Source organism: Moschus berezovskii, chromosome 9, assembly GCF_049115385.1.
Source record: "Moschus berezovskii isolate FMDL1 chromosome 9, NW_MosBer_1.0, whole genome shotgun sequence".
Taxonomy (NCBI): domain Eukaryota; kingdom Metazoa; phylum Chordata; class Mammalia; order Artiodactyla; family Moschidae; genus Moschus; species Moschus berezovskii.
This window is the reverse complement of record NC_142468.1, coordinates 3084174-3099357: the sequence shown is the minus strand read 5'-3', so window position 1 is coordinate 3099357 and position 15184 is coordinate 3084174. Positions and strand designations below refer to the sequence as shown.

General features: G+C 45.2%; 1 protein-coding gene across 8 annotated transcripts in view; it reads left to right on the top strand.

Annotated features, from left to right (window-relative positions):
* Nucleotides 1–13582, top strand: part of ZC3H14 (zinc finger CCCH-type containing 14) — a 40066-nt gene extending 26484 nt beyond the window's left edge. For 2 of the 8 annotated variants that reach the window (XM_055436552.2, XM_055436553.2), the window contains exons 10-17: nt 1122–1196; nt 5782–5941; nt 6677–6909; nt 10464–10584; nt 11224–11360; nt 11626–11714; nt 12706–12812; nt 13303–13582. In XM_055436552.2, the coding sequence (XP_055292527.1) occupies nt 1122–1196; nt 5782–5941; nt 6677–6909; nt 10464–10584; nt 11224–11360; nt 11626–11714; nt 12706–12812; nt 13303–13309 (929 nt within the window). In that variant the 3' untranslated portion in view covers nt 13310–13582. The remainder of the gene's footprint in view (nt 1–1121; nt 1197–5781; nt 5942–6676; nt 6910–10463; nt 10585–11223; nt 11361–11625; nt 11715–12705; nt 12813–13302) is intronic. The other 6 variants (XM_055436554.2, XM_055436555.2, XM_055436556.2 and 3 more) reach the window with 3 other exon arrangements.
* Nucleotides 13583–15184: the final 1602 nt, after the last annotated feature.

Genomic DNA, 15184 nt, shown 5'->3' with positions numbered 1-15184 from the left:
TAGTTACATGTCTGTTTCCCAGGCAGTCCTGCAGGAATACAACTTGGCTAAATATCTGTTTTCAGGTCAGCTTCTGAGGATTTACCGTATTTTCAACCATGGTAATTTTGGAAGAAATTAACTTATTTTGGGGAGCAGGGCACATCACTAAGGAGTAGTGTAGTGTAATTTATATTTAAAAGAAAATAGCTGATAAAAATTTGGCAAATTTTAAACTTTTTTAAACACCTCTTAATGAAACATGATAGTTGGTAAGCAGCTGCAAACTTAACGTGCTTGCACACAGCAGACTGGCCTTGTGAAGCTGACAGTAGTAGATTTACTGAGTATTAGCATGTGGGATCTTACTGATGCTTCAGTTGTGTTTAGAACCCTATCAACTACGTCCCTTCCTGCGCCACACTGTATCACTTGTAAAGCAGCAAGTGAGGACCGAGTATCTGCTAGGCTGGGGGCGTTCGGAGAAGTGTGACGCCCTCTCAAACCTCAACCTGAAGATAGAAAAATCAGTTCTGTTTTGCTTTGTTTTGCAGTGTAACTGAGAAAACTGTGAATCCATTTAAGAAATACTGCTCTAACTGTGTCTTTCCTTACGGGACATCTGAGTGCTTGTCCCTGTGTTTTGTGGTAGGACCTGGGCGGCAGCGCTTCGAGTGTCTCCTTCCCTCTGCATTGCGCTCTGTGCCCCTCCAGGCCTGCCCTGTGTCCTTCGGAATTCTGTGTTCTGCGGTGGGGGCTGCCTTACCCGCCGAGAGCCCGGCAGCAGAGGGAGACCGTCCTCGCGGGCATCTTGCCTCCGGCTGTCACCCGTCTCCTAGGGAGGCAGCCGAGGGCGCAGGCAGCTCCACCCCCTGGCTTCTGCAGCTCTTGGCCTTCATCACTGTGCTCTCCAGTCCAAGGAGACCAGCTTCCAGACAGGGAGAACCGTGATCATTTCTGGTTTAACCCGAGTACAGGTTTTTGTCTTTCAGACCTTTGGTCTAGGATTATTATTGTATTGTGGAAGCTTTCAGTTATTTTAAAGACTTTGAATTAGGAACCCAGAAAGATTGTTTTGGTCTTAATTTCTGGGAAGCACAGTTTTTTTTAAGCATAGTGAAGTTTTTAAATTTGTGTTCTAGGAACTCAACAGAGGCAGTTGTTATCCCGATTGCAAATTGACCCCGTAATGGCAGAAACTCTGCAGATCAGTCAAGGTTGGTAATAATATTAAATTTTCATTTGTAATCTAGCATTTTTCAGTTGCTATTTCCATTCCTTACACCTCATTTAATGTTTCCTGTATCTCTTAGATCATGCCCTAAGATGCTACATTAAGATCTGTGAAAATATTTTAGGGCCAGGAGTCAGGATCTGCATTTTCTTCATGCTGAGTGGTGTTTACATTGTTCACCTCATGCAGAAACTTGCTTCCTCTGATAACATTTCACCCTGGTCCCTGGAAACCGTTGGCTGCTCACGCCTCTGCTTTAGGGACCTCTTGAATCCTTACCCTGCTTTCCATTGAACTTTCTCCATTGCTCTGAGCTGCTTTAGTGTCCTCTGGCCTGTAAAACCTTATTCTCAGTTTGACTTCATGTTAGAATATCGTGGCTGGGTGTTTACCGAGAGCTTAATCATTCTTAGAGCTGCTATAGCTTGTTTACCTGTCTCCCTGACCCCCAGCACACACAGGCACATACCGTGGGCTGCCTCAGGGCCGTGGTGAGTGCCTTATTTGTGTCTGTGTTCTCAGTGCTTGGCCCCTGCCAGATGCGTGTGAAGTGCCTAGTAACTGCTGAATACACGGAGCCATTGGATCCCAGGATCTTAGACTCAGATCCCGTTTTTTCTGTTTCCTCTAAACCTGCCCGTTGTTGGAAGCTCTGGTTCCGCGACTGCTCCGTGTCGACTCCTGACTGAATTTTCCCCTCCTGTGTTCAGGACTCCACAGTCAACAACGATACTCCCTTACCTTTCCCGGCCTCCTGCTCAGGAAGGTGTGCTTATTCTCGCCAAGGATTTCCTTCTACCCAGATGCCGGGTCGTACCCAGTTGGCAGACACTTTGGTGCTGACTCCCTTCTGGGGCTTCCGTCTCTCCCTCTCTGGTTTCTCCCTTCTGTCTGTTAAAGTGTTGAGATACTCCGCGTCCGTGACTTTGCCCTCATTTCCCAGCATTCCATCCTGCTTCTGCGTAAGAGAACTTCCATTCACACTGTCCGGCGGCTGAGGTCAGTGTGCGTTGTATTTGCATCATCACTGCTGGCACTCTGTTTCCTCCGCTTACTTTCATCCACGGTGCACATACTGTTTGCATCAAGCCTTTCTGCAAGGCTCGGGAGTGAGCACATCCTTTGCCTACCACCCACCACGTTTTGTTATTTCTGAGAGCCCTTTTGTTTCTGCGTATTCCTTTTATTGTGTAACACCCTGGCTGTATTTCGTGTCCTCTGTTCTGTCCGTTTCTCTGCAGATATTAACGGTGCTTTTAGAACATGTTCTCCCCGACCTTCTTGGTCTTGCTTTCTCCAGGTGGTTTGTTTTGATCCCTGTCTTTCACGATAGAGGGTCTCAGGCATCTGAGGATCCTTGGTTGGCTTGTATTTAAGAATGGGGCCCTTAAGCTTATTGGCCTTTTGGGTTCATTAATTAGGATGAGGTAAGGGACTTTTGACTTTTGAATGTAGGTCCCTGCAGTAGAAGAGTGGTTTGTCTGGCCTGTCTGCTTTGGCGGTGCTGTGATGTTTGTGTCTTTGAGGCTTTTAGGTTGGTTCAGCTTTTCCAGAGAAAGATGGTTCAAGAAATGGATTGGGTGCCAGGGTTCTGGGACCTCAGTGGGGATAGGACTGAGGGAGTCACCTCAACATTAACTACTGTGTGACGTTTACTATACACACACAGACACACATACAGATACACACACTCAGAGACACATAGAGACACAGACACACACACACCCTCAGAGGCAGGCACCTCAACATTAACTACTGTGTGATGTTTACTATACACACACAGACACACACACACATACAGACACACACACTCATAGACAGAGACACACACACACCCTCGGAGGGAGGCACCTCAACATTAACTAATGTGTGATGTTTACTATACACACAGACACACAGAGAGAGAGACACACACACGCAGAGACACACACACAACTCTGAGGGAGGCACCTCAGCAGTGACTACTCTGTGATGTTTACTGTACACACACACAGAGACACACAGATACACAAATACACAGTTTTCAGAATGGTACTTCTTTCAACATGGCATTCGTTAGTCTAGAAACCCTCTATTTTTACCTTTTCAGGAGTCTGAAGCTCCACTTTGCTCCAGGGGAGAAGTGGTCAAAGACTATCAGGAAATCTAACTGCTTTTTACAGTTTTAATAGTATGCATTGATTTAATTTTGCACCTTTCTGTCAGACCATGATGCTTCGGCCGTAAGTCTCTTGAACAATGATCAACAGGAAAGCGTATCTCCAGTTATTCCAAGTGTCTTCAAGGGTTGAGGTAGGGGAATAGTTGTGGTAAGGATCACAGAAAAGAAAACAGATACACAGAGTTTAGGGAGAGCTACCTGCTTCTGGATGGACCCTTGAACCCGCTTCTTCTGTGCCCTGCCTTCTCCCAGCCCCTTCCCAGGGCCCCTGTGCTGCCCCCTTGGCCTGGGGAGAATCTTGGGATGCATATTTCTTCATTGTTAGTTGAAGACTCAGCTTTTGGAGATGTACTAAATTAGTCATTGCCCCCGACATACCATGTACCCCCTGCAGTGGACGTGTAGACTCTTAACCACTGGAGCATCAGGACAGTCCCTGGTTATCTCTTCTTTTGCAATTATTTTCTTTGTGAGGTGTTTTGTTTTTTTAATTTAACCCTTTACTGACATTTTGTTAGCGTTTCAGGAGGATGCAGATGAGTGGATTCAGCCTGTGGTCCTCACCCAGGAGATGTCCCTCGCCCTGCCATCTGTCTGCTCTGCCTGGCCTGGGCCGCGCTCAGGAGCCGTGCAGGGGTGGCGAGGGGCTGGTGTCGAGGATAAAGCTGTGCTCCGCGCACCGTTCTCTCCTCTGTGACGTGCGCCCTGATGGCCCCGTGGCTCCTCCAGCTTCTGTCTTTGGCTTCCGGGGCTTCACTGCCTGTCCTTGCACGCTTTCCTTCTCCTTCAGATCCCTTCCTCTCCTGCCCCTCAACATGTTACCTTTATCCTGTGTCCTGCCTTGAGCGGTATTTTCGTCTCATCCGTATTCTCCTGAGATGCAGACTAGTAGAAATGCTGTGCCTCAAAGGGCAGGGTGGTGAGGAGCTGCAGCCCGCGGACTGCACCCTGGCCCCTCTGTCCGCTAGCTGTGTGGACGCGGTGAACCAGAGGAGAACTCTGAGTGCAAACCAGGCGTCTGTAGCCGGGAGCAGCCTGTGAGGGCTCAGGAAGAAGATAGCCGTGCTGGATATGTACAGTCGACCACACGTTCCTATTTCACCGTCAGCAGAGACTCTGTTTCTTCTTTCCCGCAAGCAAATCTGAATTTTCATCTTCTTTCTGAACACCTGAGAGTCCTGCGAAGACCCCAGCCTAAAGAAGCCCTCAGCTGCCCACGTCAGCCTGCTCGCTGTCCTGTCCTGACGCACGCTCCTCCCCGTCCCCTCCCGCACTTGTCTGCGTCTCTCCTGCCCTTGCCGGGGGAGGCAGGTTTGCCTCCTTCCTGGACGGTAGTTTAACTGCTGTCACTGCTAGTGCCCACGCGGGTGTGGATGCGTCTCCTCGTCCTCTAGGTGTGCAAGAGGGTGACTACGTGGGCAGCAGCCCCGTGGCTGAGATCCCGGACTCCATTCCTACCACTGTTTTTCTTAAAAAAAAAAAAGTGCTCCTATCACTTCACTACTTAGAAACCCTGGTTTACTTACTACTTCTTGACCAGAATCCAAGCTCATCGGCAGAGGGGCACCCTCAGTAGCCTTGAGGCCTCAGGCCTCCTTGCTGCTTAGTCTGCTCAGCCTGCCTCTTGTGTCCCTCTGTTTCCCTGGTTTTCCCTTTGTGTGGCTAGCGCAGTGCTCTTAGGCATTCATGTTACTTGATGAGGGAGCCTGAGCGCGTGTCATCTGCACTTTGGTTTCTGTTGCCTGTTAATTTAGAGAGACTGCTGCTTTCTGACGTTACTCAGCGATGCCTGTTGATGTGTCGGCCGTCTGTGTCCTGGGCTCCGGGTCTTGGCATATTTTATAAAGTAGTTGAGCTTGAAAATTATATTGTGTTATCCTTGCTGTATTTTTATCAATGTCTTTTCATCTTAAAATTCTCTTTCAAAGTAGTCTGTCTTCAATCAGGCAGAAACTGTGCCACTTTTATTGTTTTCATCAGGGTGTGTTCTGTTCTGTAAGTGTGCAAAATGAACAAAACATTTTAGAAAGAGTTTTTTTAAAAGCAGCCTCTGTATCTTGATTCTAGGGCACATTAGGAGTCTGTGTTCTTTGTTTCTAGAAAATATTGTTGTACTTTGTATTGTTACCATCTCATTCGGTGCCTCATGGAAGAACCTTTCTATGCTGTAGGCAGGAAGTTCACTAGAATGCCTTGGTAATATGCTATATGAGCAAAAGGAATGCTTGACTTCTTTGAAAAGATGTTTGGCATAGAATTGCAGCCTTATTCCTAAGTAGAACCATTGTAATTTTCCTTTAAAATAATTAGAAATATATAAAGGATTGACATTCTTCTCACGTGTGTGATGTTGGGAATGCAAGATATATTCAAAAGTAAACATTTGTGGCCAATCTTTTTGGCTCAGATTACTATGACATGGAGTCCATGGTCCATGCAGACACCAGATCATTTATTCTGAAGAAGCCAAAGCTGTCTGAGGAGCTAGTAGTGGCACCACACCAGGAGTCGGGGATGAAGACTGCAGATGCCCTGCGGGTCCTTTCAGGACACCTTATGCAGACACGGTAGACGGCTTCTTTTTTCTGCGTAGCTAATCTGTGTTGATAGATAGTGGAGGCTAACCGCTAGTGCCCAGCTCCCTCCCGCCCATCCTGGCCCCTAGTGTAGTGGCTCTATTGATTGAGAAGTTAGGCCGTGCATCATAAAGCACACCCAGTTTTCAGAAATTTCAGTTCATCTTCTTATTCAGAAATCTATTATCATACAAATAAGTCAGTATATGATTTAGCTCTTTTAATAAGATTATTTTCTTTATGTACATCCAGGAAATGAAATTTTAAAAGAGAATTAGGACATCTCATCAGAGAGTTAGCAGATTGGGTTGGGGTGATTATTGCCGTAGATAATGGACTGAATGTTCTGTAAGGAAACAAACGTAGAGTTAATAGACTTCGTGTAAGTATAAAACGGCTGGCTCTTGTGTTCTGAGCATAGATGCTGACTTTTCCATTTGTTTCCACATGACCCTGTGAGGGTCCAGTGGGTGCCGGGGTCAGGGCTGAGGGAGAGTGCCCCGAGGGCAGCCTGAAGGGCTGGTGTCGACGCCACAGTGATTGGCCCTAGTCAGCGTGTGTGAGCAGGAATCCACTAGTCGTCCCTGGGAGTCCTGTCAAGGCTTGCTTGTTAGTGAAGAAACCGCAGACCAGTCAAGGCAGTGGTAGTGTTTTGAAGAGCGCTGTAGGAGGCTCGACTTTTTGTGCGTTTCCCTAATTCTGTGGTATTTTCTATCTGTCTGGCAGAGATCTTGTACAACCAGATAAACCTGCGAGTCCCAAGTTTATAGTGACGCTGGATGGTGTCCCCAGCCCCCCAGGATACATGTCAGATCAAGAGGAGGACATGTGCTCTGAAGGAGTGAGACCCGCACAGCACCCTGCAGCCTCCCCCGGGGGACTCGCGGGCCTCCCACACCCGCAGCAGCTGCACGTGCTGAGCAGGCAGCTTGAGGACCCAGATGGTAGCTTTGCAAACGGTGTGTGGGGGCTCAGCCCGCCCTCTCAGGGTGCTGGCGTCGTGAAGGACGTCTTTGCCGTGTGTCTCTACCTCGAATGAATATTGGCTGGAGGTCTTTTATCTATAATTTGGTAGTGGCCTTTATACGTCTTCAGACAAAATGGCCAGTTGAATTTGAAACTGTTTGTCCTTTGTGTGTGCTAAACTGGAGTTCCACTATGGAGGCCAACAAACACCTCCGTGATGCTTGTTAAAGGATGAATTCTTGCTTGGTGCCTTGTTTACCCTTTTTTTCCTGTTTAGAAACTATATTTGTTATATTCCCCTTGAACCAGCAGTAGTTGGTTACTCTTGTAATTAGTAATTAACTTGACAGAAAACTCTATTTGGATTTTGATGTTATTTCTACTTCAGTGAAATTCCCTTGAAAGGAGTTTCTTATCTGATACTTCAAAGTACTTCTTGGAGGTTTAGGAAAAAACCTTTTGTTTAAATTAATACAGAAACATAGTAGTAGGGATGAACTTAGTTCCAACAGTGATGTGATTTTAGGCAGAAGAACGCTTTCTTAGCAACGCTTCTCTCACTGGAAATCAGTGGCCAGTGTGGTGCCTTGAGCGTTTTCATTCTTGATAGTGAATACCAGTCATATTCCCCACAGCTTATACAGATTTTAGGAACACCTTCATTGGTAAGGGAGACATTACTGAATATTAAATATGAAGAGCATCAAAGAAAAAGCAGTAACGGGTCCTGAGAGTTCCCACAGTAATCCTCTTCTTGTTAGAGATACAAAAATGTATTAAATACCTCTTTTAGTCACTAAAAATACAATAGCCTTTCGGGGCAGATCGTCAGTGAGCGAAGGACATACTGCTATTATCTTGAACAGAGTGGACTGCTATGAATCAGTTTTGATTGGTGGAGTGAGTTGTAAAATCTTGACTTTTCTTTCAAAGGGAGAAAAATTGTAAGTGTTAATAACGGAGGTGATAAGAACTTCAGTTGTCAGGCAGTTCAGATTTCTTGACTCCGTATATTTTGTTTAAAATATGAGAAGATTCCAGTGTTTTTAGTACTTTGGATTTCAGTTTGGTAGTTTAATTTTTGGTACCTTAGGGTCTTCTTTAGTTGCCAAGTCATGTCTTACTCTGCGACCCCATGGACTGTAGCCCACTAGGCACCTCTGCCCATGGGATTCTCTAGGCAAGAATCCTTGAGTGGGTCGCCATGCCCTCCTCCAGGGAGTCTTCCCAGCCCGGGGATGGCACTGGTGTCCCCTGCACTGGCACGCGGATTCTTCACCCTGAGCCACGTGAGAAACGCAGTTTCGGGTCTAATTTGTTTAAACGTAGATATGCGTGTGCAGCTGCATTGGTGTGTGCGCCATGGCAGTGGCCCTCCTGGTAGCGGGAGCTGTCACTCAGGCTGCGTGGTGCTGTGGCCATCAGGGAGACGCCTGTGGTGATGGGGAGCCACCTTCCTCACGGCTGTGACTCGGGCCTCTCAGTTTCTTGCTGCTGCTCACAGACGGAGCTCTGCAGCGGGGGACGCAGGGAGGCCGAGAGGACCCCATCAGGAGGCTCTCATCTTGCCTGCTCTCTCCACCCAGGTGGGGGTTTGACACTCGTTAGTTGCTTTTCTGTTCAGTGTTTCAAGGATGCCACCAATTGCAGCGTCTGTTTTAAACCACTCTGGCTGGCCTTTCACGGCAGGCCAGATTTTATACTTTGCAATAAAAAGTGAATTTGCCTCTTAAAACTTAAACAGGAAGAGTGTTGATAGCTTATGAAGTAAACGTTAGTGAAAACCAGAGTTGTGAACTTTGTGTATATATGACGGCATTTTTTCATCAGAAAGATAGTTTCCTTGTACAGTGTAACTTTTTTAGTATTGCTTCTGAGATCTGTCAAGTAGCTACTTTACTCCATTTTCAAGAATACCCTGCTCTTGAGTCTTCTGTTAATGTCTTTCACTTGGCCTGGTTTCTCATGTATATGCCAGAGTTTAAAGTATGTTCTTTAGGAGAGGAAGGTGAAACACATTTTCTCTGCAGGAATTACACATCAAAAAAAAAAACCTTACAATTGGAGGAAACCCCTCCTTCCAGACCATCGTAATTTGAGACTAAGGATACTCTTCTATCCTCGAGCTAGACAGTGACCGTTACTGTGTTTAAAGGCGCGTGGACGCGGTCTTGGCAGCTCCGGGGGTGCTTGTGGTGGGCTTCAGGGCTGGGCTGGGTGCCGTGTTCATTTCATGAAGACGGAGGTGGGCGCACTGGAACAGGAAGTACTCGTCACTGGCTGTGGGACTGCCTTTGATTGATTGCCTGTGCTACAGCCTTGTTCCCATGGAATCACAAAGCTCTAAGGAGGACAGTTTCTCTTGGTTTAGATGAGGAAACAGGCATTCAGAGATGTTGGAACACACGTCCAGAGTGTCCAGCTCAACCGGCCAGCAACAGAGCCAGGTTTGAGCTGCAGGAGGACTCGGTGGTGTGGTTGAAGTGCTGTTTGCTCTCATAAACAAGAATAAGAGATTTGTTAGTAAGACCCTTGGTTCTTTTTTTTTTCCTAGGGTGTCTTGGGTTAGTAACTGACGTCTCAATATGGTCTTCAGGTGTTACGTGGTTTATTCTGTGTTTTAAGTTTTGGTTAGTTGCTGTCATTTAAAAATTGGGTGTCATAGGGGACTTCACTGACTGTCCAGTCGTTAGGACTCCCAGCTCCCACTGCAGGGGCCTGGGTTCCCTCCCTGGTCGGGGAGCTGAGATCCCACGTGTCGCACAGCTCAGCCCAAAAATAGAGTTTAGATCCCAGACAGAAAGGTGTTTGCATCCTGAGTCGGGCGGCAGTCTGGTGGCACGAGTGCCGTTTTCTGACGTCGGCATTGTGGATGGTGTTTGACCTGCCCCGTGAGATGGGGTGGTGAGCACCTCGGGCTCACACGTGTGCTCTCCAGGCCACTCTTCTGAGCAGGTTTCCTCCTTGAGGCTTTCTGCCATTGGGTCACCTTACATCTGGACAGCCTCACTCTGACCTGTTAAGTGATCCTCTGGGCCCCTGTAAGGTCATGACATTTGTGACTCTTTAGGCAAAATCTTTTCTTCCCTTTGTCCATTGATGTGAATTTATCACCTGTACCTAGAAAACCACGTGCCTCGGCGAGTGGGAACACTCGTTTTTAGACGCTGGGCGTCTTGACCTGAATATGAGAATCCTTCACACTTTTATCACCTTGTGTTCTCAGCTCCCATTTCATTTTGTTGGTTCCCTAGTTGACACTTTTCTCTCTCAATCGTCATTCAGCTAAAATAATTTTGAGAATTGGACTTCTTTGGGGAGAACTGACTTTTGTTGAGCGTCCCTGTCCACTTTCTTCTTTGCAGTGAGAACACTGTAGTCTGTATCCTAGTCTTTTGTTAGATTCTAGTTGTGTTATTTGGAATCATTTGTTTTGTGTAACTGTAGACATAGAAGAACATAAGCTTTTAAGGGTGTTGAGGGAAGTTTACAAAAGGTGTCATGTCCTGAATTGGTTAAAAGACTTTTAATTCATTCCCCTTTGTAGCTGAGATGAGCGAGCTGAGCGTGGCGCAGAAGCCGGAGAAACTGCTGGAGCGCTGCAAGTACTGGCCTGCCTGCAAGAACGGGGACGAGTGTGCTTACCATCACCCCGTGTCACCTTGCAAGTGAGTCACAGCAGCTCGCTCCTGGCTTTCAGGTCACTTCCTTAGGAGAGCTTCCTTCTGTTGGCTCTTTGCCTTGACCAGGCGTGAGCTTTGTAACTGCGTGCAGCAGGGGCACTTGTGTGCCCTCCAGGACAGCACACACTGGTGTCGTCTGAGGGCGAGGCAGCAGGGGTCGCCTCTGTGCCTCTCGAGATACTGAAACTTCTGGGTTTCTTTGGGGATTCTGTACATTGAAGGAGTAACAGACAGGTTTGGCCTTGGAGTATAAGATGAAGCAGGCCAATGGCTAACAGAGTTTTGCTAGAACGCACTGGTGGTAGCAAACACCCAGTTGCATAAAATGTTACAGAGACCTCAGTTACAGAATAAACGGTGTCTCTTCCTGTCACAAGAAACACTTCTACCTTTCATGGTGACTTGGCTTGAGATGAAAGTCTGTTATTCCCCCAGGCTTTGAAACAGGCATTTGTGTCCTGTTTTGATATCTGGCATCATTTAGAAATGGGAGTTTGCTTTTTATTTTCTTGTTACTTCAGTGTTTCTCAAAACTAGTAATGGAATTAAGAGTACAATGGACCATCTCTACAAAAAACCATGTATTTGAGAGATTAAATGTGCATAATACGTTTTGTTTTATAGAGCCTTTCCCAATTGTAAATTTGCTGAGAAGTGTCTGTTTGTTCATCCAAATTGTAAATATGATGCAAAATGTACTAAACCAGACTGTCCCTTCACTCACATGAGCCGAAGAACCCCAGGACTGCCTCCAAAACCAGGTCAGTGACGGCACTTCTGCATTTGAGTGAAGAGGGGAAAGTTTTGTGACTGTAAACTGAATTAAAAAGAAATAGTTTTAGAGATCATTGTGTAAGAATCAGTTAATTAGTTTTACAGAACAGGTATGTCCATTCTTATAGCATTCTGAAGTATTGTACCTTGAGTAGTGAATGTTATAAATGTCCCTTTTTTAAAGTAGTTCCCGTAAAAACATCCACAGACCGCACTAAACATCATTTTGCCGAATCTCCGCTCTGTCCGCAGTCGCAGCGCCAGCACCGTCTTCCAGTGGCCAGCTGTGCCGCTACTTCCCAGCGTGCAAGAAAATGGAGTGTCCCTTCTATCATCCGAAAGTAAGGACTGCCACCTTCCCAAAAAGGAAGTTAGTGGCAGCTTGTTCACTAGGAAACTATATTGTCTTCTTTTTTTTAATTTTTCTTTCCCAGTTTAACTTTTTTGTTAAGAGTTAACTTCATGGTTTTTAAGACCTTTAAATTATTCCCTAGCTGTCCCTGAGCCTGTGTGTGGCCCGCTAGGCCAAGTTGTCTGAACCGGTTTAATGTTAGTAGACTAATCTCCCATGGGCATCTCTAGTGGCTCAGACGGTAAAGAATCCACTTGCCAAGCAGGAGACCCGGGTTCCATCCCTGGGTCAGGAAGACCCCCTGGAGGAGGGCATGGCAACCCACTGCAGTATTCTTGCCTGGAGAATCCCATGGGCAGAGGAGCCTGGCGGGCTGCAGTCAGTGGGGTCGCCGAGAGTAGGACACCACTGAGCGGTCCAGCACAGCAGCCTCCCCTGCCGGGTGAGGGACGCTCCCGGGTTCCGCTCCTCTTTGCCCCGAATGTGTGTCCCCCTCCCCACCCTCATGCCAGACTGGATCCTGAGGTCCAGTAGTACTTAATGATGCCATCCTTACTCCATACGTGTGTCCGTGGTTCTAACTGTCTGCGCTAGAGGTTGGTTGATGTGTCTCCAGCTGTCTGGCTGCTCGGCATGAATCACCTTCTCTTTGACACAGCAGCCTAGCGGCCGTAGTTCCCCAGCTGTGGCTGGACACAGATGAGGGTGGGAATGGGGGGATGCCGGGCAGGATGGGCAAGTGGTTATTACACGGGTGAGAGGGACTCTGTTACATGCTCAGGTTCCTGTGGAAGTGTAGCTTGTTCCTCTTCGATTAGGACTGTGTGTTGGTGGGGGCCCCTGTCTGAGGGCTTCCGCGGTATTGAGGTAAAGGGGAGCGGCCTGTGCCTACTGCTCTCGTGGGCCGGTGGCCGCCCCAGGCTGCTGTGGGTCTCGGCGCCGGCTCTGCGGACGCTGCTGAAACTGCTCTCTGCCCTCAGCACTGCAGATTTAACACTCAGTGTACACGACCTGACTGCGCGTTCTACCACCCCGCCGTTACTGTACCACCGCGGCATGCCTTGAAATGGATTCGACCTCAGACCAGGTAAAGGGTAGAAGTCGTTTTTCTAATGTCATTTCAAATGCTTTTCTAGTATATATAACACTTCCTTAAATTTGTAAGCATATAAATTTGGGGGAAGCATCACTTTTTGTCTGCTGTTCAATGAAGGGTCTTTGGCAAAATAATTTACTACATAAACCAAATTTTGTTTCATTCAGCAATTGCTTGCTTGCCTCAGACTTTAACTTCTGAACACACTCTATGTGAACTTAAGGCCATCAAATTACAAATTTTCACATCAGTTTTCTTAGACATTATTAAACACTGAAATTAAGTTTCAAAATATTTTTACTGTGACCCTTACATTTAAATGCATATTTTAGTATGTTTTATGTACCTTATATAATTTATTCTTTTACAGATTTTATCTTTATATTGTAATCTGTACAGCAAATATTGTCTGAAAGTACTCAACTTCTATTGACATTAATTAAAGCAGTTAATTGAAAAACTTTTGGTTTTGTTTATTCAGTGAATGACACCCAGTCCTACCTGACAGAAGACTGTGGCGTTTGAAAGTTTCCATCTACTGATGAAAGACATTCTACAGAATTTGTCAAATCTTTGAAGCTTGGAATATATTGCTTTCATAATATGAAGTTTATTGCCTATCTGAAGTGTCTAATTTTTCAAGTTTGTAAGTTTATTAAGTGATTTTAACATTGGGTCTTTTTTTGTTGTTTTGTTTTGACTATGGAAAGACAGTTTAAGGAAAAGCTGAAATCTATTAAAACATTTCAGGCATGTTTGTACACTGCTGTGTTCAAGTGTCAGAATTTACATCACTGTTGGAGCTGATGGTCCAGCTGAGGCCCCAGCAGTGCTGTGTGTAGGGTGCTGTATGAGGGGAGGGCCCTTATTCCAGAAGTTGGACGGCTGCTTTCACGTTTTGACTCCCCAGAAAACAGGAGTGGCCCAAAGTGCTGAGGTGGCATAAAACAGTTATTCAGTCCTACTCTTTAAAGTGAATTTAGTCTGAAAAGCATGACTGTAAAAGCTTTTTGAGTTGCGTACTGCTTTGGTAAATGGTTCCCAAAATATCTACTCCCTTGCTTTCTGAGAAAGGATGAGTGAGGTGGGGTGTGTAGGGTGAACATAGTTGGAACGGCAAACGCAAAAAATAGGAACAGTTCCTTAAAATGCTTTCATTTACTGTTAACGTATGCTTTTTAAATAAGTATTTTGGGGATCTACGTTATCACAAAATTATACAAAAAATTTTTATAAGTATATACATAAGGTATCAGAACAAACTTTAAACTCACAAGATTATAGCTATACATACATATTCACACGTTCTGAAAAATAACATTCTCAGAAATAACTCCACAGAAAATACATTACTGAAGATAATTTTGTAAATGTAAAAATTAGATTTAAATAGTATATTTTAAATGACAGACCATATAATTACAGAGATCAGATGGGTAAACTGCAAAATAGGACTAAACTTTTGGGATATTGAATGAAAATACAGAGTTTTTGTGTGTGTGGTTTTAAAATTGTTAAGGCAAGAAGTGTCAAATGCTTTAGAATTAAATAACAGATAACTGATTTTTAAAGACAATGTAGTTTTTTAAAAATTAAAGCTAAAAGTTGGTTAGAAAAAAAGAGTTAATGCAAAAAGGATAGTAAAGATCAAAATATTCTAAGGACCAAATTAAACTATATAAAAAAAAAGTTTTTTGACATGCTTATTAGTCATACATCCAAGGGATAATAAAACTACATGTGTGTAAAAGTCCATGTTTCAGATGCTAAAACCTGCTCCCTGTGGCCATATCTTTGCTGTTGGAAGAAAGAATTAACCAGTTATTAAACCATCTTTTAAGTTGCACTTTGCTGTGCTTATAAGACTTGAAACATTAGAACAAGCAAGACGGTGAACACAGGGGCATTCATGAAGCTACCGTGCCATTGGCCTTGGGTGAAATGACGATTCCCCTTCATTCTAAGGTTTACTCCACCGAATCTAAGGTACTTGTTCATTTGAGTGCTGACTTACTTGAGATGCTTTATTTCTGCAGAAGAAATCTGTTTTAAATTGTACTTACAGAAATTTAAACAGACTTTTAGTATCAGTGCTCATAAACGGAGTATATTTGTATTCTCAGAATTTCATTGTAAAGAATGTAAGCGGGAAACAAGGGCTCAAGTGATTTAGTTCAACCATTTTATGCAGAAATAATATGGTGAAATCAGATTTTTTCCTATTTAATAGACACAGCCTGGAGACGCAGTAAGAGTTTCATCTTTCAGTTGCTATGGTTTATGGGCAGGCAAAGGTTCATTATAACTTGGTCCAAAATGAACCACCATCAAAAAAGTTCACAGAAAACGAAGGGAACAGAGGT